The sequence below is a fragment of the Aristolochia californica genome, unplaced genomic scaffold (genome assembly GCF_029961685.1).
Source record: "Aristolochia californica isolate CCGP_79_NKW_82.1479 unplaced genomic scaffold, dmAriCali1.0.hap1 SCAF_15, whole genome shotgun sequence".
Classification (NCBI taxonomy): Eukaryota; Viridiplantae; Streptophyta; class Magnoliopsida; order Piperales; family Aristolochiaceae; genus Aristolochia; species Aristolochia californica.
This window is the reverse complement of record NW_027181826.1, coordinates 21,361,276-21,386,454: the sequence shown is the minus strand read 5'-3', so window position 1 is coordinate 21,386,454 and position 25,179 is coordinate 21,361,276. Positions and strand designations below refer to the sequence as shown.

At 37.8% G+C, this 25,179-nt stretch overlaps 3 protein-coding genes, 1 non-coding gene and 1 pseudogene across 6 annotated transcripts; 1 reads left to right on the top strand and 4 right to left on the bottom strand.

The window, feature by feature from the left end:
- The first annotated feature begins 1,462 nt into the window (after positions 1-1,462).
- On the top strand, positions 1,463-4,383 carry LOC137951766 (protein DETOXIFICATION 19-like). The gene is made up of 7 exons (XM_068798660.1): positions 1,463-1,920; positions 2,433-2,977; positions 3,078-3,164; positions 3,266-3,322; positions 3,406-3,644; positions 3,740-3,858; positions 3,982-4,383. The coding sequence occupies exons 1-7, from the start codon at positions 1,681-1,683 to the stop codon at positions 4,108-4,110; spliced, it is 1,416 nt and encodes a 471-aa protein (XP_068654761.1). The 5' UTR covers positions 1,463-1,680; the 3' UTR covers positions 4,111-4,383.
- A 653-nt stretch (positions 4,384-5,036) lies between these two features.
- On the bottom strand, positions 5,037-12,362 carry LOC137951712 (mitochondrial pyruvate carrier 1-like). Of its 2 annotated transcripts, none has more exons than XM_068798574.1 (5): positions 12,183-12,362; positions 10,166-10,278; positions 7,572-7,626; positions 7,355-7,490; positions 5,037-5,303 (listed from the first exon to the last, which is right to left on the bottom strand). In XM_068798574.1, exons 2-5 carry the CDS (start codon positions 10,256-10,258, stop codon positions 5,258-5,260), a joined length of 330 nt encoding a protein of 109 aa, XP_068654675.1. In that variant the 5' UTR covers positions 10,259-10,278; positions 12,183-12,362; the 3' UTR covers positions 5,037-5,257. The 2 variants fall into 2 exon arrangements, with proteins under 2 accessions (XP_068654675.1, XP_068654674.1); XM_068798573.1 differs by lacking the exon at positions 5,037-5,303 and adding an exon at positions 6,483-6,667.
- A 63-nt stretch (positions 12,363-12,425) lies between these two features.
- Positions 12,426-12,509, bottom strand: TRNAL-CAA (transfer RNA leucine (anticodon CAA)). The gene has a single exon. It is a non-coding gene; the product is annotated as a tRNA-Leu (tRNA).
- A 1,050-nt stretch (positions 12,510-13,559) lies between these two features.
- On the bottom strand, positions 13,560-24,836 carry LOC137951843 (transmembrane E3 ubiquitin-protein ligase FLY1-like). 2 transcript variants are annotated; one of them, XM_068798788.1, is made up of 15 exons: positions 24,338-24,836; positions 23,516-23,588; positions 23,268-23,395; positions 22,202-22,317; positions 21,809-21,869; positions 21,619-21,682; positions 21,438-21,515; positions 21,125-21,282; positions 20,974-21,033; positions 20,137-20,230; positions 19,863-20,030; positions 14,647-14,975; positions 14,141-14,257; positions 13,877-14,061; positions 13,560-13,790 (listed from the first exon to the last, which is right to left on the bottom strand). In XM_068798788.1, the coding sequence occupies exons 1-14, from the start codon at positions 24,476-24,478 to the stop codon at positions 13,960-13,962; spliced, it is 1,689 nt and encodes a 562-aa protein (XP_068654889.1). In that variant the 5' UTR covers positions 24,479-24,836; the 3' UTR covers positions 13,560-13,790; positions 13,877-13,959. The 2 variants fall into 2 exon arrangements, with proteins under 2 accessions (XP_068654889.1, XP_068654890.1); XM_068798789.1 differs by lacking the exons at positions 23,516-23,588; positions 24,338-24,836 and having other exon boundaries at positions 21,809-21,897; positions 23,268-23,344.
- Positions 17,478-18,557, bottom strand: LOC137952061 (multifunctional methyltransferase subunit TRM112 homolog A-like; annotated as a pseudogene).
- Positions 24,837-25,179: the final 343 nt, after the last annotated feature.

Here is a 25,179-nt window from a genome sequence, read left to right as displayed (position 1 = left end):
AAAGATTTATAGTTAACTCATCTTGGGAAGAAACTCACTAGTTTGGAAGGATGAGTGTGATTGACAAAGCCAAAAGACTCCGATAGATTTCATCTTTATCAAGAAGGTTTGACAACCGTATGAGATTGAGATGTCAACATGCCCAAATAATTAATGGACCACCTAAACTAAGGAAAAGAGGACATTAGGTGGCCTTAGACAAGGGCAAGTGAGTTAATGGTATCAATCACATGGTGTGCTTCCACTTAATTTGTGACATCTAATTCATTTTGGATGCATGGAAAAAATGTTTTCGTATATTCGACACAAAAGTGTAAACCAATTTCGACTTCATCGATTGAAAAAAATTAGTTATTAATTTTAAAATAATTATTATTTAGAAATTATTAGTTTAAAGTTTTAAAAATAAAACAGTGCCTCATTTCTAAACCGTCTTTTTATAATTAGACCGGGTTGGTTTTTGGGTTGGAACCGAAGAATTGAAATGGGCTGGGCCGGTTCGTGGCTTCCACCCAAAAGTCAATCGAATTAAAAGGTTATTTAATGCATTTAATTGATTTATTGATTGTGTTAACAATCTTGTAATTTGTATTGTATTATTTGGTATTTTAATATTTTAGTATTTAATATTAACGAAAAATCTTGGTAGGATTCTGTAATTATTTTTATTTCTATAATTAATAATTAGTTAAACAAAATTATTATTTTTATTTTTAGGAGCCAGAACGAGTAGTTGGGTCCGTGGAAGCACGTGTTTGTACGTGTCCGTCTGCCGTGGACTTAAAAAAATAATTAATGGGCTTAATTAAACAAGAAATCGAAATGTCTTAGATCGACAACTCGGATAGGTTTTTTTGTAAATATGAAAAAGAATTATTTTTTTATTTTTTTCATTTTTCTCCCTTATGGAAATTCATTTTCGTTAAATAAATATTTTTTTTATATTAAAAAATGTGTAAATATCGCGTAGACAAAAAAAATCGACAAGAGAAGCATGGGTCAATGCGAGGAATATAAAACTACGAAGCCTCGCGCCCTCACGCGTTAGCAAAACTCGCCCACGCGCCAAAATCTTTCTTCCCACAACTTTACTGTGAGATGCTCTTAAGAATCTCAATTCAAAGCCAGATTCAGAGAAAGATACGTCATTTGGTGTGAAATATGCGAAATGGTTATCTCAGATCGGGCGGCTAAGATAAGATAAGACGATATTAATACTAAAAATGAGAGACGTTGTGGGGGAGAAAGACCGTCGTCTAAGTTGCGTCTCATGAAAGTGATAGTGAGGGGAGAGTAAGAATAGCAGGAGGGTAGTTTGGTCACAGGAAAATGTCAACGTGCCTCTTGATGTCTCCTTGTCTTTTTCCCGTCGGGAGGTGGAAAAAAGAAACATTTTGCGCATGAAAAAAAGGAAATAATAAAAAGAGAGCAGTGACTGATGGCGAGCGATTCTTCCATTCAAATACGGCCAGGTAAACATGAAGATGTACAGACTTGTCTTCCCTACCAAAAAAATTTAAAGCTGCTCTCCCTTTTCTTTTTTCTCCTTGGGTTTTTCGTTTTCTGTTTTCTGGAGCCTTCTCTCCCGATCGCTCGCTGCTTTTAGTTCCTTCGGGGTCCGAGACCCTGCAGTTTCTTGACTTTTTGTTCTGTTCGGAGAAGAAGGGAGGGAAAGAGGAGATGGCTGAGATGAGGACGCCATTGTTGGAAAATAAGGAGGTGGGGTGGTGGAAGAAGGCGTTGGATGTGCAGGAGGCGAAGCACCAGGTCTTTTTCTCGGTGCCCATGATCGTTACCAATGTTTCTTACTACTGTATCACTCTTATAGCGGTCATGTTCGCCGGTCACCTTGGGGAGCTTGAGCTCGCTGGCGCTACTCTTGCTAATTCCTGGGCTACGGTCACTGGCCTCGCTCTCATGGTAAAGTATCCTCTTCTTCATCTTCTCCTTTCTTCATTCTTCCCATCTGTTTTTTTATTATTTGGTTTCTCTGAGGATTACTTACTCCGATAGTGGTTTTTTCCTCGACTAGCATGTGGGGAAAAAGTTTTCTTCTTTTGATCTTCTATTTTTTTGCGTTCGTCTTATTTGTCGAGGTTTTCCATTATCCCCGTGGAAGATCGCGTAGTATTGTATCCATCTTGTCTTGCTCTGGAACTTCCAAAAAAAGTACGGTTACCTGGAACTTGGAATTTGTTGATTGAATTGGTAAGATATGCACACCAGCAAAGATGTAGCTAATAATGAGTCAGGACGAAACAGATAACCAGAGATTTGAAATGGAATCGTCTGAGCTCCATTGCCTTTAAATTCGTCCATTCATTCGATATTGGTACATTTAAAAACGGGTTGGCCATCCTTGAGCTGTCTACACTGTTCATCGCATTGAATTTTTTATTCATGAACTCCTCTGGTTGAATTTAATGTTGCAGACTGGATTAAGCGGGGCACTGGAAACTCTCTGCGGCCAAGGATACGGAGCAAAGCTGTACAGAATGCTGGGAATTTACCTCCAGTCATCCATTATCACAACTTTCGTTTTCTCTGTCCTCGTATCTATTGTGTGGTTTTACTCGGAGCAAATACTGATTCTACTCCAGCAAGAGCCTGAGGTAGCAAGAATGGCCGGCTTGTACTTGAAATATCTGATTCCTAGTCTATTCGCCTATGGATTCCTTCAGTGCATATTGAGATTTCTTCAGACACAGACTGTTGTGATGCCTCTGGTTATCTGCTCGGTGGTGCCGCTGGCTATCCAGGTGGGTCTTGCATATCTTCTAGTCTATCAAACACCTTTGGGCTTCAAGGGAGCGGCCATATCAGCTAGTATTTCCTTGTGGATATCCTTTGCTATGTTAGCTATTTATGTCAACTACTCGAAGACCTTCCAGTATACTTGGGAAGGCATCTCATCCGAATGCTTCCAATACGTTCTTCCCAACATGAAGCTGGCAATTCCCTCTGCAGTGATGGTCTGGTGAGTACCCTTACCTAGCTTCAAAACTCGGAAACGGATTTGGTACTTAATTTCTTTCAGAATTGGGTTAGTTTTTTATATCTTGTTACCTGTTCTTCAGCCTTGAGTACTGGGCTTTCGAGCTGCTGGTCTTACTGGCTGGTCTGATGCCTAATTCTGAGAGCAGCACCTCACTGATCGCCATGTGGTACAGTACCTTAGCCCCTAGAATGAAAACTTAGTTCAACTCAAATCTGTTATTTGTCTTCTTCACCTTCTGAAGACTCACTGCTAATCTGTTTTCTCCAGCGTGAATACTGAAGCAGTCACGTTCATGATCACCTACGGTTTTGCTGCAGCAGTCAGGTTCATTTTGTTCGAATACTTTGAATGTTCTTCCGACTCTGATCTAATTAGTTACTGATAAATTAAGCCACCTTTGATTACAGCACTCGTGTATCAAACGAATTGGGTGCGGGAAACGTTAATCAAGCTAAGCGTGCTGTGGCTGTAACACTGAAGCTTTCGGTAATTCTGGCTCTGGTAGTCATCCTATCACTTGTCTTCGGCCACAATTTATGGGCGAGTTCTTTCAGTGACAGTCCAGTGATCAAGAAAAAATTTGCTTCCATGACTCCCCTTCTTGCCGTCTCAATATTATTTGATTCCGCCCAAGGAGTTTTGTCAGGTGGGTATTAGCCTGCCATTCCTTGAATTCTTGTGTGCTATTATTAACTTCCCATTCTGCATTCGACTTGCTGGTGTTAACCTGGGGGTGTGCAGGAGTGTCCAGAGGATGTGGGTGGCAGCATCTGGCAGCCTGGACCAACTTGGCTGCCTTCTATGTGATCGGCATGCCGGTTGCCGTCCTTCTAGCGTTCAAGTTAAAACTCTATGCAAAGGTTAGTTCCTCAAAATGATGGGTTTTTTTTTTTCGATTCTAGACAAATCGTCTGCAACAATCTGATACTTTTTTTATCATTAACCAACTGAAATCTGTTACTTCTCTGGGTTTCGTGTTCCAGGGGCTTTGGATAGGACTTATTTGTGGCCTCTGCTGCCAAGCGTGCACTCTCCTGGTGATCACGCTCAGAACCAAGTGGTCGAAAATGGAACTTACTGTAAGTGACCAGAAAAAACATGTACTCGTCTAAAGTCCAGAAAATAGAGTTGTTGGATCGCCGACATGGGCGACTGGGTTGTGAAGGAAAAGGTATCTGGGAAAATCTCGTCGACCGACTCCTGCTTCTACTAGAAGCCAATTAGTTTGAACGAGGGACGCGGCAGCGTTCGGAGACGAGCGTTTTTCTCTTCAGTACATCCAATGAGTTTCGTATCTGGGAAATTTGGGAAGTCTAGGTGGGTGGATTTTGACTGAGCAGAGAAGTCCAGATTGTTCTAAACTCATAAAATAACTATTCTATTGATTCGTGTCGTCTTGAATGAAAAGCTAGGTCTATTTTCGTGGGGAAACGTTCAGATTTCGTAAAAAATCAATGGAGACTGGTATTGACACAGTTTCCCACCATTGTTGCTAATAAAAAAATGAAAAATGAAACACCTATTGAAGGTGACGAGGTAGGGAGCTTCCTACGCCTGGCAAATTTGCGCACACCCTTGACGACACGCCGAACTAGGATAGGATGATGACGAGCTTGGCTTTATTTTGTCGCGCTGGCACCCGTGAAAAATCGGCGACGCTGATATCGACAGTTCATTTGACCGCGTGAATTGATTTAAACGAATCTCATATAAATTTTAATGCATTCAATGAAATCTGAATTGGTCACTTGGAGGCATTTGCCTCAATAAACTCATATCCATTATACCTATTTACTGTAATGTTTCTGAATAAAAGTAGGATGCTTGTATTATCATCTTTTGTATCAATTAGAAAAAGCCAAGATCATCACGAAAGCTGCAATCGAAATTAGGTTTGGAGAGGAAAATCTACTACGGTCAAGGAGTTTACCGGCTCTGAATAGAATATGGTAGATGGATCGGGATTTACCGTCAAAATTCCTTTCTTGTACTCCAAAACAATAGCCGCCGCCACCAGGTATATTTCTCCTCGTTTGCGTAGCTTAAAGGCTGTAAAATTCATACTTTTATTGTCCAAACCTAATAACAAAAACCTGGTCCAAATATCATACCGTGCATATTTGTTGATCCACAATGTCTCAATGAAATGCAAATGGGAACTGAGAAAAAAACAAAATACATGAAATCACAATGCTCAGGAGGCCATGAAATTTTACACCAAAGCTCAGTTGATTGGACATGGTGGAAGTCATTTTCGGTTTACTGCTTGTCTTTCTCTGTTTTTTCCTCCCCCATCTCAGGCTGCCTGCTTAAACAGAAGATTGAATTATATCGTTTCTCAGACTTGAAGAGGGGCTGCATAGACTTACCCATATGTTCAGATTATACCTACAGGGTATCAGGCAAATTCTTCGCAAATTACATCACAGGGCACTTGGAAAGAGATAAAGAGCCCTACTTGGAGCAATTTTGACATGCTGTCACATGACATCTATAGTTCTCTTTGTTCATTCTTCTTAGTTTGTCCTTTTTCTTCTATAAACGATTCCCTCTTCTTTCCTTTATGTTTTTATTTTTTTTGTTTTCCATGCTACCCACCCTTAAGTTGCTTAGAGAAGAACTGGCCGAGTAGCTGGATTCAACCAGACCTAGCCACTTGTTTGGGTCAAGATTGTATATGACCCCGACTAGGTAAGGTTTACCAACTCAATCGGTGAACTGACTGATCCAGCCTCATCAACCTAGTGATCCCTCGTGTGGAGAAATTCTCCTCAAGCACAATGGAAGAGGAAAGGGGAGTGATCCCACCCCGTTTCCTCTCTTCAGCACTGGCCTGGTCCCTCCCCCATCAGCACCAGAAATGGAGGGGACGGGTAGCAAACTCCCTCACCCTCGCCCTCTCCTCCTCCCCTCGCTGTTCACAAGGATGACAGGAGAGGAATTCCCTACCCTATCCACTGCTGTTTGGTTGCAGGAGGGTGAGGGATCCTTCCTCTGCAGAAAATGCAAAGAGGGAAGGATCTATAAAAATGATGTCATGATGATATCATTTAGAACAACCAGTGGTCAACCTTAGCTCTACAGGACCCCGTCACCTTGCAGGGTAGTTTTGACATCATTGATTAACATAGAGTCCTAGAAGTAGCTAAGTTTAGTAAGATAGAGTTGGAAATTGGTTTCAACAGAAGCTAGTAAATACTATTCAGTGTTGTACTTCATTATACATATAAAGTTATGATATTGATAGTTCATGTGAGTGGCATCATAATTTGTTGTATTGATCCAACTAGCATATAGCAAACAAATAGTGGCTTGAGAAAAAATAACAAACCAAACATTGGCCGTTTGAGGCATTTTCTTGTTATTGAGGTCAACAGGAAAGGAGATGAAACAGTTATTTCTGAAAAGAAAATATGTTCTTTTGTTCTTGGGAAAATGGGTATTTTAGCGTACAACAATACCTATAAAAGCCCTTACGAATTTAAATGATGAGCATAGCCCTTAAGCATTTGACAAGAAACAATACGAAAGGTTCTTAGAGAGTGAATTAAATTAATTGGACATCTGCAACTGGAAAGTCAGCTTCCTAAGAATCCAAGAAACTCTCACTTGCTCACTTGGAAGCTGCATATATCTATACTAGGTTTTTGCACAATTATTAGAGGAAACCTGTTTACATGGAAAGTAAAAAAACAACAAACAGTGACAAGATTTAGTTGGAGGCCAAATATAAAACTCAGGCTCACACAACTTGGCAATCTAATGTTCCAGTGAAGGACAACATATTGGAGTGGATTGTATTTTATAAGAGATATTGTGATTGCAAAAAGATATGTATTTCTTAGGCTCACTTTTGAAGATAAGTTGCAACATATATTTCTATGAAAGCCTTGTCTGGTCAATATTTTGTCTTCATTTTTTAAAAAGCTGAGTTAGTTACATGTTTATCTCCAGCAAGAGAAGTGTCAAAACTTACATAACTAGGGTTAGCTCGCTCAGTGACCATGCTGAGTTATGTTATACTCTGAGCGTATACTAATAATGTTTGCAGATACTTCACCAAACATGATAACATAATGAGGGAGAGAAGTCAAAGGCCCATGTTCGATCATGTTTTCTCTTTCAAATGCTGCTGCTTAATCTTTCTAACCCTTCTCTGTCTTTTGTTCTTCTTCCCTTTCTTCCATAAGATAGTGTTTCTTCTATCCTCTTTCTTTTAATTTTTTATTTCACAGCCATCAACATCAATATTATCTTTTTGTGATATATGTTATGTCCCTGAGGATAACAGAAAAAATAATTGTTTCCCTGCCCAAAGCATCTGGAGTGTAAGCCTAATTAAGGATATAAACTTACCTTTCAGCTCTTGTCCAACGTTGTAGCTGATAGAGTTGCACAGTTTCATTACAGGCATGACAAGCCAAAAGAAGATAGTTACGCGGCTGCACCATCCACGCAAACCTCATGAAAAGCCCAGAATAAACACACATGACTGCAAATCAGTTTGAAATTAGATTTTAGGGTAAAGCCAATCAAGGGATCACTAAAGCATTGTGGTTCAGACGCCTCTTACCTGCAGTCATGTTACCAGATATCAGCTCAGGTGGTTTTTGTGTATCCACCAATCCCTGTAAAAATAGACATCTAAAAGTTTATACAGAACTCTGTTCACCTCAGTCCCCAATCAGAGATGCAAAAACTAAGAGAATAAGGGCTAATAAAATAAAGGGCCACAGAGAATAAAAAGACATTCAAATGACAAAGCTTCCACTATGTTGAAAATCATACATAGAAGAAAGGAAAGAAGATCCATCTATCTGCATTAAACATATGCATTGTATTAAAAAACTGAAGACTCAGAATATATTCAAGCTAGCAGATTGTAATGTACTTCAATGGCAGGATAATAACTATAGAACGAAAAACTGAAAGCCATTCATGAATCCTCCATCCATCTGCATTAAACAAATGCTAATATATTCAAAAACTGAAGACTGAAAATATATTCAAGGTAGCAGATCGTAATATATTTCAATGGTACGATAATAACAATAGAATGAAAAACGGAAAGCCATTCATGAATCTTGTGAGAGGGAATCACCGTACATAGATAAAATGTTAAGAAAATTTGTTGGTTTATGAAGCTGAGCAATGGGCCTCCAAACTGGCTAGTCATTTTAGGATGGAACTCGGCTCAATCTTAACATCGTACCAGAGCAGGACGTCTACCTATTGACCCCAGTTTGTATCCCCATTATCCACATCTCAGGCCCATTATCCATATGTATAAGCTTTGACGCGAGGAAAAATGTTGGTGGGAATAATCTCATATAAAGATGTACTAAGAAAAGTTGTTGGTTTATAAGGTTGAGAAACAGACCTCCTAAGTGGTAGTTATTTTAGGATGGAACTGGGCTCCTAACAAATCCAAGTAGCAGAAGGACCTACTCCAATTATGTGGCGAGTTTCATTCACATGGTAAATTTTTGTGGATGCATTATTCGAAGGCTAAAAGATGAAAGGTTCTTTTTGTTTTTTAGAGTGATCAACGCACACAAACATTACACCCCAAACCCTGGAGCTGGATCCAAAGACCTCAAGTTATAAAACCACCAAAGTGGCCATTAAATCAAAGGTCCAATCCACATTTCAGAAGTAGAGAAGTGGCAGTCTGACTGATTCTGGTGAGCAAGACACGTTGAGACAGTTACATAAAAGAGATGGAAGATTCTCAAATCATAAGACGAAGGCAGCAACTTCTAAAGAGGTTGAAAATCTAAAAATATGATGCAGAGTTATAATAAGAAATCAAACTGCGGAGGTGATTTTTTTATTTAGTTTCCTAAACTGGGCAGTGAACTAGATAGTGGAAGTGACTTAGAAAATTTTAGCATGTGAAACTGATAGTTTCCATCTAAAATGGATATTGGGTTCTGTGGTGTCATCTATTCAAAAATGTACTTATGCATGGAACAAGCGGACCAATATTAAAAAGAACAGTTACTTACCTGCACAAGCACAGAATGTTCTTTCAAGGTGACTGAATCATAGGGCACTTACAGTCTACGTGTATTGCTAACAAGATCAAAGAGAATCCAAAAGAATTTATTTTTAAAAAATGAACCTGTTGGAGGAAAGTTACAAACTGCATCAATTATTTCAATAGAGGTCTATGAAATAGTTTACTCCAGGGTTCAAGGGTTTAAGTTCAGGCAAAAAGCCTTATATTTAGCAGCCTTTTCATGAATCCTGGTAGAAGTATGTCAATTTGTAATATGTTTTAGGGCTATAACTTTCCTTGTTAAGTGTCTTTCTTGATGCATTTAAGATAATCCGTATCATAAAGTGATAATAAAAGATGATACGGAGGTTGATAGGTGGTTAACTTGATTATTCTCCTCATCCTACTAAACATCTTTTTCTTCTGCATCTTAAGTACCTCATTTCTCTTCTTCCTACCCTAATAAAGCTTTACTGTAATCTTTTCTCTCCGTTTTACAAATCTAAAGAAAGAATTTCTTTTTTTCCCAAAATGTATCTCTCCTTTTCTCATGCAAAGATCTTTACATCACTCCCAAAATAAGTCAATTACTTATTTTTTTCAGTAATTTGAATTTCCCAGCTTTCTACATGCAAGTTGTATCACTTAAGATAGATCTGGGTCAGTTTGTTATAGCTATTATCTATAACTACAAAAGTCGTTCAACTTAATATTTCATAAGTAACTAAAATACAGATATTCAATAGGATATATGGTAACAAGTAACACATGACAACACAATAGAAGCTTATTATAATAAATCAATACAAAACGGTGTAATACCATCCTGAGTTAAGAATGAGACATAAACATCTAAATAAAGTTATAAAAGGAGACAAAAAAAAAAGTTTTTGAAAGTTCATAGGACTTCCTGCTTTAAGGATCTTGTTGTCAGATAATTGATCCTTTCGGATAGAATCAAAGGAACTTGAAGCTTTGTGACAACTTATGTTTGCAAGCTAAGTAAAGGAGTCCACATTCACATAAAGCCAGAAGAGTATAATAGGAGATAGCTGAAGAGGTGTTAGTAAACAAGCTTATAGTAGTTAGAATCAAGTATCCACTGAGTCAAAGCACAATCAAGTTTCATAAAATAATAACTCAACTTGATTAAAAAATCAACATACTGCAAGAGCAATGCCCCAGTTGGCAACAGGACCCCAAAAATGAGTAGTTTTAGGACCAACAGGACTGTTCCAGAAAGCTCGAAAGGCCCCCATTTGCAGTAGTTCCTCAATTCCTGAGTGAAGACAGCATAGAAACAATTTAACCAAATTTCAATATAGTGCAAGGAAGCGAAGGTAATTTCAGCTAATAGACAATAAAAACCATAATTCTTCATGAGAGTTTTCCTGGAAGTAATCACAAAAAGCTTTGCTTAAATAGCGAGATTATTTGCATTATATTGGCCAAGCATTGGACATGCAATGAAGTTACATCAGAGCCATGAATAGTATCTTGGATTTCATGGAAAATGAATTGAAATCCCTAGAGGAGATCTGCACAATGTTTTGCACCATTACAAGGGGTCATGAGAATCTCTATGAAGACCTCACATTCATGAGAAGAGATCTGGGCCTATTTCATTGTAGGTGACAATGCCAAAAAGCTTCACAATCACATTCATGAAGATGCTACCACAACTACCTGGACATGGATTGTCTTAGAGCTACAATCAAAATTTGGGTTAACAAAACCTAAGCAAGGAGAAACCCATGGCTAGACAAGGGAAAACAAGAGGAAGTGAGCCTTGCCATTTCCTACCAATCTCTATAAACCATTAGCTTAAAAAATCCTTAAAATCCATTGATAAAACCCAACCATGAGAGGATAGAGTGAATCAACTATTCTATGGCATTCCCCATTAAATATGCTTCACTGTGAAAACTCTTTGGTTTCTTATAGGGTTCACTGTCTTACACTCAAGTCCCATATTGGGGCCTCCAAAATCCAAATCAACTCAGTTGTTCCAGTTTGTCTTGGTTGAGTTAAAAGGCCTGTGACAGGGTTTGACCAAGTCATACCAATAGACACTCGAATTGGCCAAGTCAAATGAACCTGACAGATACTCTGACAAAAAGGGACTCAGGCCAGATAGACCGAACCAAAACTCCCAGCAAGTCAAATTGTGTGAATCACAAGTGGACTTGACAAGAAGCAGAAGCATGTCCTGGATGCGCCACTAGAACATAGCAAGGCTAACCCTCCACATGATATAGCCAATCTAGGGAAGAAGCCAACATACATGTTGCGCAATAAAGCCAGTAAAGGTTGGAAAGCACAAGCTAGTGTCAAATCTAGAAAACAAATTGAACTCTAAAAACAAAAATCTCTACATTTACCAAATTTGGTACTATAATAGGAAAAACTTCTACCCCTCGTTTACCAAAACTAAACACAACCAAATCAAGAATGCCACTTATAAAAGTTCACAATTTAAGCAGATTGAAAAATAATAATGCGTGTTATTCCCTCATTTACCAAAACTATAAACAACCAATAACTAGATTAGTGCCATGTATGTATTAATGAAAATTGAAAAAAAGAAGAAGAAGCTGATGACCATATCAACCATGAGTTTCCAAGTGGTTTATTAATTGTGAAATGAAATATTTTGGCTTGGAACGAACTAATATTTGACTATCTAGCTCCGTGCAACATAAAAGATTTTTGAATTGCTTCCCTTGAGGGTGAGCATGTTATTTAACATGTATATCGTTATTGATGAATTAAAAGATTGGAGCAACATCTGTTCGCAATATCTTACATAGAATGGGAGAACTGCAGCTTTCATCACTATCTGTTCGCAAGGGAGTTTTTTATGACAACGATAACTTAGGATGGTAGGAAAGATCTCTATGCCGTCCATCACAGTTTAATGATATTATACTTAGTTTTGAGCTTTACCGTAGGAGGGGTCCTTTTAGTTCTCGTACAAGTGATCGATTACTATAATTATATTCCAGTCAATTTTGTTGCTTATTACTCGCACATTTGTAGTTTAATGATGTGGATGGCAACATACGATGAACTCGTGAGAAAGAAAAGTGCAGAGACACAACTGTACCTATCCAAAAAGATCCACTAAAAAATGACAGTCAGATCCAATTTAGAAAATGAAAAGATGATTATCAGAGGACTCACGTAGAGCAGAAGTTGGAAGTGATCCGCAATGCACTCAGTTAGCCGTGAGGAGGTTATCGGTCACAGCGGAAGAGTTAAAGGCGAAAGAAAAGGGCGAGAGGGAGAGACGCAACCAGCCAACCAGGGCGCAGGTGAAATGAGGGTTTGGCGACTCGGCGTCTTCCCGAGTTGGAAAATTTTTCAAACTTAACAGAAAGATTAATAAAAAGTTTATTGAGATTCCAATTAAGAATAAAAGAATTATGTCAGAAGTGGGATTTGAACCCACGCCCTCTCACGAGGACCAGAACTTGAGTCTGGCGCCTTAGACCACTCGGCCATCCTGACTGTTTGAATTCTAATCAATTTTTAAATATTATATCAATCTATAACGAGATGACATTTCTTGTCTGTTCTTTATGCTTTCAGTCATGCTGGTCTGGTAACTGAAGTGTACAGTATTTTTTAAGCTATGGTTGAGAGGTGGAATGACTCTCAAGGAAAGTGAGATCCCTAATGGTGGAGAGAAGTTTAGGTCATAGGCAGATAGTAGCTCAATCGAGATAGTAGTCATCCTCAAACTGTAGAGATACATAATAAGTTGGAAGAGATGGATAGGAGATTGAAGATTAATATAAGTGAGGAAGAAAAGGAAGTTCATCTTTCTTATTATAGTGAAATATTGGCAACATCATTAGGCTTGGTCAATATAATAATTGGGACATCACTTTAGTCGGTGAAAATTGTTGGGTTGAACCCAGTATCATACCAAAATGATTAATCGCTTAGGAAACCTCAGACTCAATCTTATAACCTAATAATATTTTTTAATGTAAAACTTTTTTTCACTCAACACTCCTACTCCATTAAACTCATATAATTTTTTATTATTTTTAAAAATAGTGAGTAAAAATAATGATCATTATCTCATTTTTATTAATTATTTTTTAAAAAATAATAATAATTAAATTCTCATTTTCTAAAAGGGGTTAAGTCAGCTTTTATGAGAAACAAAAGCCTAATGCGAGTGTAATTTTTTTATTTTTTAAATGGTCAAAATTTCTGAATGTGGATATTCTTGAAAGGCTTCAATTTAGTGGAATGCTTACTGAGTGTTCTCAGTACCAATAGTTTGAACACTCCCAGGTATAAAGTTTTGAATCAATCAGATGTGGAAGTTAGTAGAAGATGTCTTAAAGACCCATGTCAGCCATTAGTTCCATGATGAAAACCATGGAAATAACGAGGTAAGAGTTGAGGTAAGGAATCAATACGAATCTAGTCTTAACAAGAAACCAGACAAAAGTCGGAGGCTAAAGGCAAGATTGCCCAAGTAGATCCTTGTTAGTGGGAGCAAGACCAGGAGGTCTACCTCTGAAAGATCTGAACACCTGGATCTATCAAATGGAATGATTCTCTGTGAAAATGATACAAATTATACATGGGAACAGCCAATGGCAATATTTGACATTTGACATTGGGTGTCACCCAAAAACTAAAAATGGAAAACAGAAAATACCAAAAAAGAAAAGAAAAGAAAAGAAAAGAGAAAGATAAAAAGTGAGTATCCACCTTGGGCATGTTGCAAGTGCTTTATGACTTCCAATAACACCATTGTGTGAGGTATACCTGAAAACAAAAATTTCACTATATTTACTCAGATGGCAGATATAACTGGAAATAGAATACCAGAAGTAAAGAGCTCAAGTGATTACCTTTATCTTTATGAGTCAATGGAACCACTTATGAAAGGCTTGATGTTTTCAAATAATATACAGATTATGAAAATATCTATCTCCTAGGCTGGAGGCAAAGGCCGCCGGCAAGTCGGGCATTCCATCTTTATATCCATCCATCTTTGTAGACAAACAGAATGGAAGAAATGATCACATGGTGTCACCTGAGGAAGAAATGATTCCATCATGATTTCTGAGTAGAGAGAGAGAGAGAGAGAGAGAGAGAGAGAGGTGTTTTGATACCATGCAGTCAGTGCAACGCTGTGACAAGTCAATGGTGGTCATGCAAATGACACAATCAGTGGAAGGTGTTGTAGTACGGTCTATCCGTCTATGGTAACAATATTTCTCAGGTAGGATCTGTCAAAATTTGAACAAAAAGAAATTCAATGAAAGATATGACCATAATATTTCTCAGGCAGGATCTGAGATAATTTACAACAAGATCAATGCATCAGGAACTAATAGAACACAGGTTATTTTGAACACATTAACAAAAATATTTGAAAGAAGACCTCAGGTCAGATATCAAACCGCAAACAAGAGCAGAACTATTGACTATGTTAAGCATGGACAGCAATGTAGATTGTGTAGCATATAGGACAGTACAACGTTACAAAGGAGAACCATAAGAACAAGTTCAATACAAAAATCTAACGTATCCCAACTGCAAAATGAGAATAATGTGCAATGTTCATCACAATGATGTATAAATATCTGGAAAACTAACAACTGCAGAAACCTCTAACCTGGCGAGGGATGAACCATCGAGATCCAAGATAATGTTGAAGGAGGAGCATCAATGCTTGGAGCCCCACAAAAACTCCCAAACATATACACCAGTTCTTGTCTGGCTCAACACGCATAAAGTTTGTAGGGCAACCAAAAACATAAAAGGGGATTGCTAACCGGGTGATAGTCATACCCAAAATGTAATGCGGATGTAATGGTTTTCTAGTGTCACGGATCACATTAGTGACTATTTGTGGTATCCAGAAGGAATACATAACAAGAATTATGGGCTTCAAATAATTATGGAACTCATACATGATCACGATGCCGCCAAGAAGGATTCCATCTGCAAGTAAACAAAGACAATTATCACAACATTCCATCGAATTATGAAGCATCACAATTTTTTTCCTCACTAGATGATATGCCATTCTAAGCTGTAATTGGTGAACTATGTTTCCAAACATTTTTGAAACAAATTAATCTCTAAGACATGTTTTAGATATAGGCTCACTTTTCACACTTTTGAGAGTGATGAGAGCATTTTTTTACTCTTCCTGGCACATGGATCGATTGCTTTACAGGGCAGAAATTTTGCTGCTCAGGAACAATGTGCAAAAGAGTACAACATCAAGTTGTAAAATTGAATATATTTGACTTCAACTGTTCCACAGGATTTTGTCAGAAAACAAACACCAGCAGACATTGGAAGAACAACGTTCCATTATTTTCACCCTGTGTTCAATTGTCCCTCTTTCATGAACTTCAATAAGAAAATTATTTAAAGACCATTCTTCCTTTTAGTAACTCCTTTTTTAATACAAAGACATGCTAACCAATAATCAGTTTGACTCAACCAAGAGAGCTTTCATGTGCTTGTAAATGAGTAACTCTTTCTTACACTAATACATAGATCAGTATTAAAAGACTTCAAGATTGTCAACGTGTTTCCAATAAGTACAATGACAAAAATACACCAGTTTTTGGGCAAGGTAACTTTTTTGGACTTCCTCTGTAACTTAACTAAGTTATTAGAAAAATAATTTGTTGACTTGAACAATCTTTGTAACATTTCATGCCACTCAGATGTCTTGACCAGCAGTCATTCCAGAAGGAACAGAGAAGTTAAATAGTTCATCCTTTCTTCCTATTCTAACTCAATTTTTATTTTTTTTGAAAAGCATATTCTAACTCTTTGATTTGCCTTTGGTGTTGAGTGGGTGTTTATTTACCTCTTTATTAACAAAGTGTGACAACATTCAACTCTTCAATCAATCACAATTTCCTTTTAAAATTAAATTTTTTGGAGAATAGATAATTTATGCAAAACAGCTATTACAAAACAAAGACGCAACATGTCCAGCACATCAATTTCGGGAAAAAGTAAATCATTTTGAAATAGTTTTTAACTGTAAAAAAGAAAAATATTATTTGCAATGAAGGTAAATAATCAAAACACCAATAACTTTATTTGTTCTTTTTCGAGAAAGATGATTTTATTAAAAGGAAGAAAAAACCCAAAGGCTACAAAAGCTCAAGGGAGAGATCCCATTACAACAAGAGATTACAAGGAAGCTCCCTGCTAGAAAACACCAATAACTTAACTGTAAAAAAGATAAGACACCCTCCTTAAGTTGTGTATTGCTGGTATTCAGAATTATTTCCTATCTTTCTTGCCTTGCTCTGCTTCTATATGCCAAATTATGGACAAGATCAAAAGAAGGTTCCTTTGGAGGGGCTCCAACAATGCTTTGAAATATCATCTGGTCAGTTGGAAGGACATCTATATCCCCAAATGCATGGGCGGCTTGGGTATTAGGCACTCAAAAGACATTAATCGTGCTCTTCTTTTGAAATGGATTTGGAGATTTAACACAATCTCATATAACCTATGGAAGGACATGGTTGCTGCAAAGATTGGTTGTTCCTCTCGATGGTGGACCCTGGGAGGAAACAAAAGGTGCTTATCACCAATTTGAAGGTCCTTGTATCTTCTTCTTCCGATCTTTTCTTCAGCCATCAGATTTTATGCTGGCAATGGTCAATCAATTAGTTTTTGGGGGGATCAATGGGCTGGAAATGATTCTCTACAAAACTCTTTCGATGGCCTATTCTGCTAATCTTTGCAGAGAGAGATTTTGGTTGTTGAGGCTCATTGTGATGGAGGATGGAATCTTCACCCACGGCACGGGCTATCTGATTCTGAAACCTTGGACGCTCGCATTTTGCTAGATTCTATCCAATCAATACGGTTGCGTACTCATGCACAGGACAAGTTAATTTGGTGGTCTGATAGAAGTGGTTTCTTCTCCATGTCCTCTACCTACTATTTCATTAGTTGATGGCATTCCCACATTGTTGAGCACGAAGTTGCCTTCGCCTAGAGCCTATGCGCCCCTCCCAAGATCAAAATTTTCATGTGGAATGTCTGCCTCAATAGGATTCTTACGGCGGATAAACTTAGGCGGAGAGGACATCCTTTGATTGATCCCCTTTGCCCGTTGTGCAACTCAGTGGAGGAATCGGTCAATCATCTCCTCATTTTGTGCCCTTTCTCATGGTATGTGTGGACCTCCACTATTCGCCACATTGGATTACAGTTTTGTTTGCCCACATATCAGATTGTTGCCAGCCAAATGTTCCTTGGTACTACTCTGCCTAGGATGGGGAAGTTGTTGCTTTCTTCTAGTGCCGCCTTCATCCCTTGGGATATTTGGAATGAAAGGAACAGTAGACGTTTTAAAGCTAAATTTGAATCTCCGAAAAGAGTTGTTGATTGCCTTTCAGGTCATATTTCCACTAGGCTGAGTACCAAAAAGGTCTTCTCCCCTTTTTTGGGATCTTTTATTAGGGAAAATTGGCACTGCTTGGCTTGCTTGCATACTTACTCGAGGCCTCTCACAGTCATGGTGTGGTACCCGCCTTAGCCCGGATTCCTCAAGCTCAATTTTGATGGCTCTTCGCTTGGTAATCCTGGGAAAGCCGGTTTTGGTGAAGTTTTTTGGAATTCATCTAGCATCCAGCTCATTTCCTTTGCTAGCCCATTGGGTATTTTGGATTCGACGACTTTTGCTAGCCCGTTGGGTATTTATAATAGTCAACAATTTCTCCCATGAATACAACTTGGAAGTTGAAGATAACAATCTACATACACAGTACTCCATGTGGGTTTGAGAGCTAGGGGGCGATCTCCCTCCCCAAAACCCTAGCTTCAGCTCCACAACAAAATTTACCCACACCTCAATCAGAATCTGAAGCAAACCACCTTGAAACCTAATATCCTCCTGGTCAGTAAACCATAAAAGACTTCTGGTTCCACTTTCAACCCCGAATTCCCAAATCCAGACTTCCTCAACCTTGGGTTCTATACTCTATTTCCTAGTTTTGGCCAAATTTTCCAAAAGCCCTAAACCCCTAAACGTAGAACTCCCAAAACGGTAAAGAGTAAAAGCAAAATATTCGCTCTTCAAGAAGCAAAAGCCAGTAACAAATAAATCAAATAAAAACATATATATGAGATACCAATGAGAACATAAATCCTATCTCTATCTCAAAACTCATCTTCATGAAGCAACATGTTGGGGACCCCCTTATTCACTGGGAACTTCCTCCCAGTCTCGGGACAAATCAATACTCCTTCCTTGACATGAAGCTCCAACAATGCGTGGTGAAATTATTTCAAGAAATTGTTAGAATCAAGCATAGATGGTTCGGCTTCATCCGACAGTTCAGCGTAGCTAAGGGTCTTGGCAACGTCCATGAGAGCTTTCCATTCGATCTTTAGGAACATGTTCCAAAGAAAATCTGCGTTGAACTCGACCTCTTTCTCAATGAACTTTATGACTTTGAGACTGAGAGGGAAGCCATTAGAGACGCCTTTGATGTTACATGAGAGTATGTTGTGAGTCAAGAGCCTAATTTTTGCCATTCTGTTCTATTGAGATGTCTATTTTGAAATTATAGAAATTGTTTCTCACTTTGAATGTATTTGGACATCCTGAGATCCGCCAATTTTGTTGCTGATGTTCTTGCCAAGCAGGGAGCTACCCTTCAATCCCTTGTTGTTAGGGGTTTGCTCCACTAATTTTGTTTCTCTTTTCTCTTTTTTAACAAAAATCATCCTTTCTCAAAAATAAAAATAAAAACTATAAAAAAGATAAGAGGCCTTGTCAAGGAATTGGAATAGACCTTTCTAGCCTTCTGGTGAACACTTCAATACAGAATCTTACAAAAGCTATGACTTTTCACTTGCATAAGAGTTCTTTTTTTTTTTTTTGAAAAAAGATGTATTTATATTAACAAGAGAAAATTTACAAAGGAAACTTGCATAAGAGTTCTACTTACTTTAAAGTAGACTTGAACCCATTAATCAATAAGTCTAGCTCACCCAAACTCCTATTAGAAACTAATAATGTTAAAGCAAGGCAATCTTAATATAAAATTTACAAGGACAAGATAGCAAAGTCTTAATTAGAGAGAAACTGAATGAAATAAGAAAGATCTGAACAAAAAAATGACTCTGTTACAAACAAGAAACCTCCTAAAAAGACAAACAATTTTTAAAATAGTAACATTCTTATGATAAAAAGGCTAAATAAAGAATCTTCTAAGGTAAAAAGTCTAAATAAAGAAACTATTCTGAGGATGCTACATTAGGAACCTTCACCACCAGTAATATACTTCTGACGATGTTAAGGCAAAAATCAATAATACATCATCCACGGGCTGAAGGACAGGTTGCGACTATACATCCTTTTTTCAAAAAAGAAGGACAGGTTGCGAGTAACAGTTTTTTAAGTCAAGAAAGTCATTGCCCCTCAGAAGTCCAAAATCGAATTGACAATTAAAGGCAAAACAAATAACTAGCTTGAGAAAGTGATCTTTGAAAAAGTTCATAAGGAAGATGAGGGCCCTATATTGAAAAGTTTTCAATTATAGCTTTATCTGGAATATAATAGACTCGTCTTAGAACACACGGTCCTTTCTTTAGCTTGACTTCTTTTCTTTCTTTCTTTTTTAATCTTATCCTCCCTTCTCATTCTTCTCTCTTTTTCCATTCCTTTGCCTTTTCAATAATCACTTTTCGTTCTATTGTTAATCAATACAATGTAATCACTTTCTAAAAGTACAACATAAAATTCAGAAAAGGTTAAGAGAATAAGATGACAAAATCAGGCCATCAAATTTTCCTTGAAATATGACACAAAATTTAAAATACTGGTAAATTACTTACAGAAACGGCTGTAAAGAACTGATAGCTCACGCCTCATTGTTTCCCAACCCTCTCCAGTACTCAAAGGCCTACTAGCCTTCCATATTGCAAGGAGATATCTCATCTCAAAAATGGAGAAGACAACAAACTTGAAGAAGGCAGCTGTTGCAAAAGCATTAAAAAGAGATTCTGCAACACATAACAGTAAACATGACTAAGTTAATAAATCCCAGATTTTGGATTCAGTGTACTTAGCAAAACAGAGCTCTTAATACTAGGAGGTCACAAAACTCACCCACTAATATGCCAACAGTCAGATGTAAAAGACAAAGATATGCATCCATGATGGCTTGTTGACCAATCATTACGAGAGAAACCTTAGCCGCCCCCTGAATAAAAAAGAAGTAATTGAGATCCAATCATATTTTACTGAATATGGAGAATGAAAGAGAGGCATTAAAAGTCGTGCACATTCCACTGCCAAGAACCTATTAGTATGAGTACAGAGTGGAAGTAGACATTATCTATAGGATAAGCAGCCAACTATTCATTCCTGTGAGGGAGAGCACAGGATGGCTATAGATACTACAATTATTTCAAATGCAGTTGATGATTTCCAAAATTTCAGGCATTTGTTGCCACTGCTCATCTCTATTAACTTCCATCTTTGATGGCTAGTGATATCCAACTTGATGAATTACCCAGCGGAAAATCCTTCTATGGAGAATCACAGATACATACACATGTGTGTCATTCGATTGATGACTTATCCAAAGGGAAATTAGTCACAGGTACATACATATGTGACATGTAAAATATGTTTCTCAAACTTCTCAATGAATAAAAAGCATGCTTCTGAATCAGACCTCAATTATGGACCACCATCAATCCATTCCTCAAACACAACCAAGAAGAAAAAACTAGTCAGTCTGACCATGTCATTTCTTTCTTGAGCAGTTCATGGCACTTACATGGTCTGAGTTACGAAACCTTTCATAAAAAAAGGGAACCAAAACAGCCCTAGTTGTCAAGAGAGGTCAACAAATCCAATCTACTTTTAAAAGTTCCCAGCTAATCAATTATGACAACATAAACTAAAAGGTATCAACTAAGATCAGATCAGAAGCCTCACCGACTGAGTGTTGCTATGCTCCATTTGTCGAATTAGTAAAAGAACTTGAAGGAAGGAAATCTAATTAATTGTCAAGGGAACTATACAACATGCACCATCATATATTGCCAATATTAAACAAGTTAAGTATCCGTGTTTGATTTTAGGATACAAATGTGACCATCAGGGTGTAATTAACTGCTTTGTTGTAGTACACTTCAATGTTGATAGATGTGGCATTTAAGACAATTGGTGACAAGCACTCCCCATCTTCATCCAAGGCAGGACTCTCCATTAATCCTTCCAAGTGGAAACGTTCACGCTCACCATCTAGAGAGAGAGAGAGAGAGAGATTAGCAAGTGGAGTCAAAGACAGAAAAACCTCAAATGCATATTTCGTATGCATGTGTGTGTGTGTGTGTGTGTGTCACAAAATAATTCTACAAAGCTTATGGAGACAAGTAGGGGGCATTAGAGATCTGCACCATTTTGACCATATGAAATTCGTGACACTTGAGCTGCAATCTCTAAATTACAATGTTTCTCCATGTCAAAAGTCAGAGCTGCAACAAAAAAAAAAAAAAAAAAATAAAGAGGAACTATCATAATATTAGTCTGACCATAAAAGCTAATAGATAAAAAAAGGGATAGGCTAGCTGAAATTACAATTTCTTCTCCTAACTTTTCTGTGCAGAGAGTCTTGAAAAACCTGAGATGAGAAAACTCCCAACTGTTTGCAGTACGACAACAATAGACAAATCAAATATATGTTCCAAACCTCAATATGGGTCAAGTTAATAAGTATGTTAACTGCTGAGAGATAAGTGGAATAACCTAAAAAATATCAACCCATTACCAAGTGATAAGGATTAGATAAAATATATTCTTCTTCTTGGCCTGGTTCTCCATCAGTTCCACTAAAAAAGAGACAAGCAAATGAATAACCTGCAGTCTAGTTCAAAGGACTGAGCATCACAAAAATAAGATAACTAAAGATGGACGAAGAAGTGAATTAACTAAGTAGGATCAAAAGAACCTAATGACAATAATCTCAGGCTAGATATGTAATACAGTTCATTTGAAGCTGTCACTATCTACTTCACTTTACCAAGAAATAAAGTGCATTATTATGCTTAATTAGCAATTGAACAAGTGCAAAGAAAACTATTAATCAATAGATATTTAGTTGCTAAAACATATAAAACTGAAGCTAAAGCTAATTTGTGTTGGACAAACACAAGCAAACTACCTGTTGGCAACCATCCGAAGTTGTCTGAAGGGCCATATGTAAACACCTTCCACCCGGATCTGAGTAACTCCAAGATCATGCTCATTATCAAAGACATTGTGGAATACAATAGCCCCCTGTAATTTTGATATACAGAATGAAACCAATATTAAGTTCCTAAAAGACAAATAAACAAATTGTAATAGTTAAATAGAATAAAGACTCCTAACAATCTTCTGCCTTTTGTTGGCACATAACATCGACAAATTACATATATAAAGAATGAAGGATGCTAACAACAATAAACATGCATACAGTTGAACATGTAGCATTTCAAAATCTACAACTTAATTAGGTAGAGTATGAATGCATGGTAGATGTTTTCTTTAAGAATGGCTTCAACAGCAAACAAGGATGAACACACAAAGAAGTACTACTAGCATAGGGCACCAAGGTTTGCCATACATATTTTACTTCTTAATATGACCACATAAATGTTTAAAACGGACAATGTCCCCAAATTCTGGAGCATAGATTTCACTATCTATGAATTGGTAACACATGTTATGTTCAATAGAGTGAATCTCAACAGCATTTGCGGGGGTAGGGGGGAGGATGGCTCAAGTTGTCCTAGATGGCGAATTTCACTATTTTTGACTACATTATCTAAAGCTGCTGCTACCAGAATACAACACCTATACTAGACAGTGATATATTAAGCAACTGCACACTTAACTAGGGCTAAAATACCCAAAGACTGCCATCTACAGAAGCCCTTAATCCAATATTGTCATACTGAAGAACAGAATTCCCCTACCAACATATCTAAGTATGACCAACTCGTATGCAGATTTGAATCCGTACTATTCTCTCCTTCAAACATAAGGGAGCCATATCGGTGGAAAGCATCCTTAATAAGCAAGCTAATATGGGTTTTAGTAACCACATTTGTAATATAACATAAAGTCCATTGACCTATGAGAAAGATTATTTCTAACGAGATTTACAAAGTATGCAGAAATATCAAATAAAACTAAAGCTCACTGACAAAAAATAATGGTAGGATACAATGCAATAGAGTTATTACCTGTACATAATGTACACCAGTTATCTTTGTTGGATTGCTAAATAACTCTAAGACAGATACACCATTTGATCTCTCGAACTCTGGAAACCTAGAAGAGCTATTAGGCCCCTCCAAGAAGTTCCACGTTCCTGAACATCATAGAATGCCATAAGATATAATCAAAATGACTAAGACATCATGCAAGCATAGAGCTTCTTAATAAGTATAGGATTCGTGCAACTGAGATAAAAATTTATGAAAAAAACTACCTCTGTAAGTTCCAGTTATGTTCCAAGCAGAGTATGGACCCAGGTCATTATCATCTCTTCGAATAAATAGTCGCTGCAACCATCCAAACTCCAACATAAGAATGTAAAAATAACTATGTGGTCTTTGTAAAACAATTAGTCTATGCTGTTCATAAACTGAATTCTATCCTAGATGCTTGACCCTATTTTGACACTTAGCAAAGTGTGACTTCTTTCTAGCTTTCATGACCATACAGTCAGTCGCCTAGCAATCAGTTTAAGGGCAAAGACAGCCAACCTAACAAAGAAATCAAACAGGAAAAAGAAAGGGAAAGTCAACCACAACTAAAAATTGATCCGCAGGATGATTGCATGCTTTATTTGGCGTCAATTAAACCATTATGAGATCCAGAGAAATATTGATTAGCGCCAAAGAGGATTTTGATGTAATCTGTGAGAGCAGTTAGAAGGTATATCAAATGAACATCCAACAAGGAAAAGATGATTTCGCTCTGCCATCACAAAGGAATGCGCCCCGAATGACCCACCAAAAAGGCCTAACCAGCTAGCTCTTTGCAATAACAGTATTACATCTATGAACTAATCGAGATTCCTAATCAGCTAGACCTTCAAGCAGTATCCCATGCCACAAAATCATATACTTTCCAACTTTCAATTAAATACTCATAAAATCAGACGATAATCTAAGAACTGCAGACTTCGCTAATCAAATTACAGTTAAAACCTAAAAGGTGCTTCAAAGTACAACAACTTTCTCAAATAGGCCCTTTCAGAAACTTTTTGCCAGCATTAGAAAAATAAAAGGGAATGGGAATAACTGACCTGATCACCCCAAGAAGCCGATGACCTCTCGCGAAGCGGTCTCAAGGCCGTCGACTGCCCATTTAAGCACAAAACCAAAAACACCCAATAGAAAACGCTTCTGCCAATCATCTGCACAGGTATAGACTTCAACGCCGTCATCTGGGTCTCTCAAATCTCGAAGAAAACGAAGCCGGAGCCATCAAGGGTGAGTTTAAAGAAAACAACCAGTTGGATTATTTTTGCTTCGAATAGAGTCCAACCCCAACAACGGACAGTGAAGAAGAGTGCACAACCGACCAACTACCTTTCCACCAAAAGATTAAGACTGACGAAGCAGCGGCTGCTCTCTCTCTCTCTGTCTCTCTCTCTTGTAAAATTCCCTTTTCCTTGTTCCTCTCCAGAACAAATTAGATTCTGAATTAATTAATGGTAGAAAACAGTGCGAGCCAGAAGCGACTTCCGACCAAACGCAGAAGAATTATATCACCACCGTTCATGAAAGTTCGGTCCGACCAACAAATCCTTGTTTTTTCTCCACAAGCTTTTTGCCTTTTTTCCTGGAAAAAAAGAAATACATGAATAACTTTCTTATTAGTTAATCCGGCAGTGAAGCAACGGCTGCGGTAGCAAAATCCCCGGCATTGTGATTATCTTTATCTCAAGGAGCTCATGAACCCATGAGCTGAACGGTGCATTTCAGGCCGTCACCTCAAGCCACTGGTGCGCGTCTCAAGATACGACTTGTGACGTATGACCAGGTTTCGTAGCCTACGGGAAGCTTCGTACGAGTACAGACGACAAAGTCAAGCTTTCGAGACGGAAGACGCCTTGACTTGAAGGGTAAATTTCAGTTTCCGAGG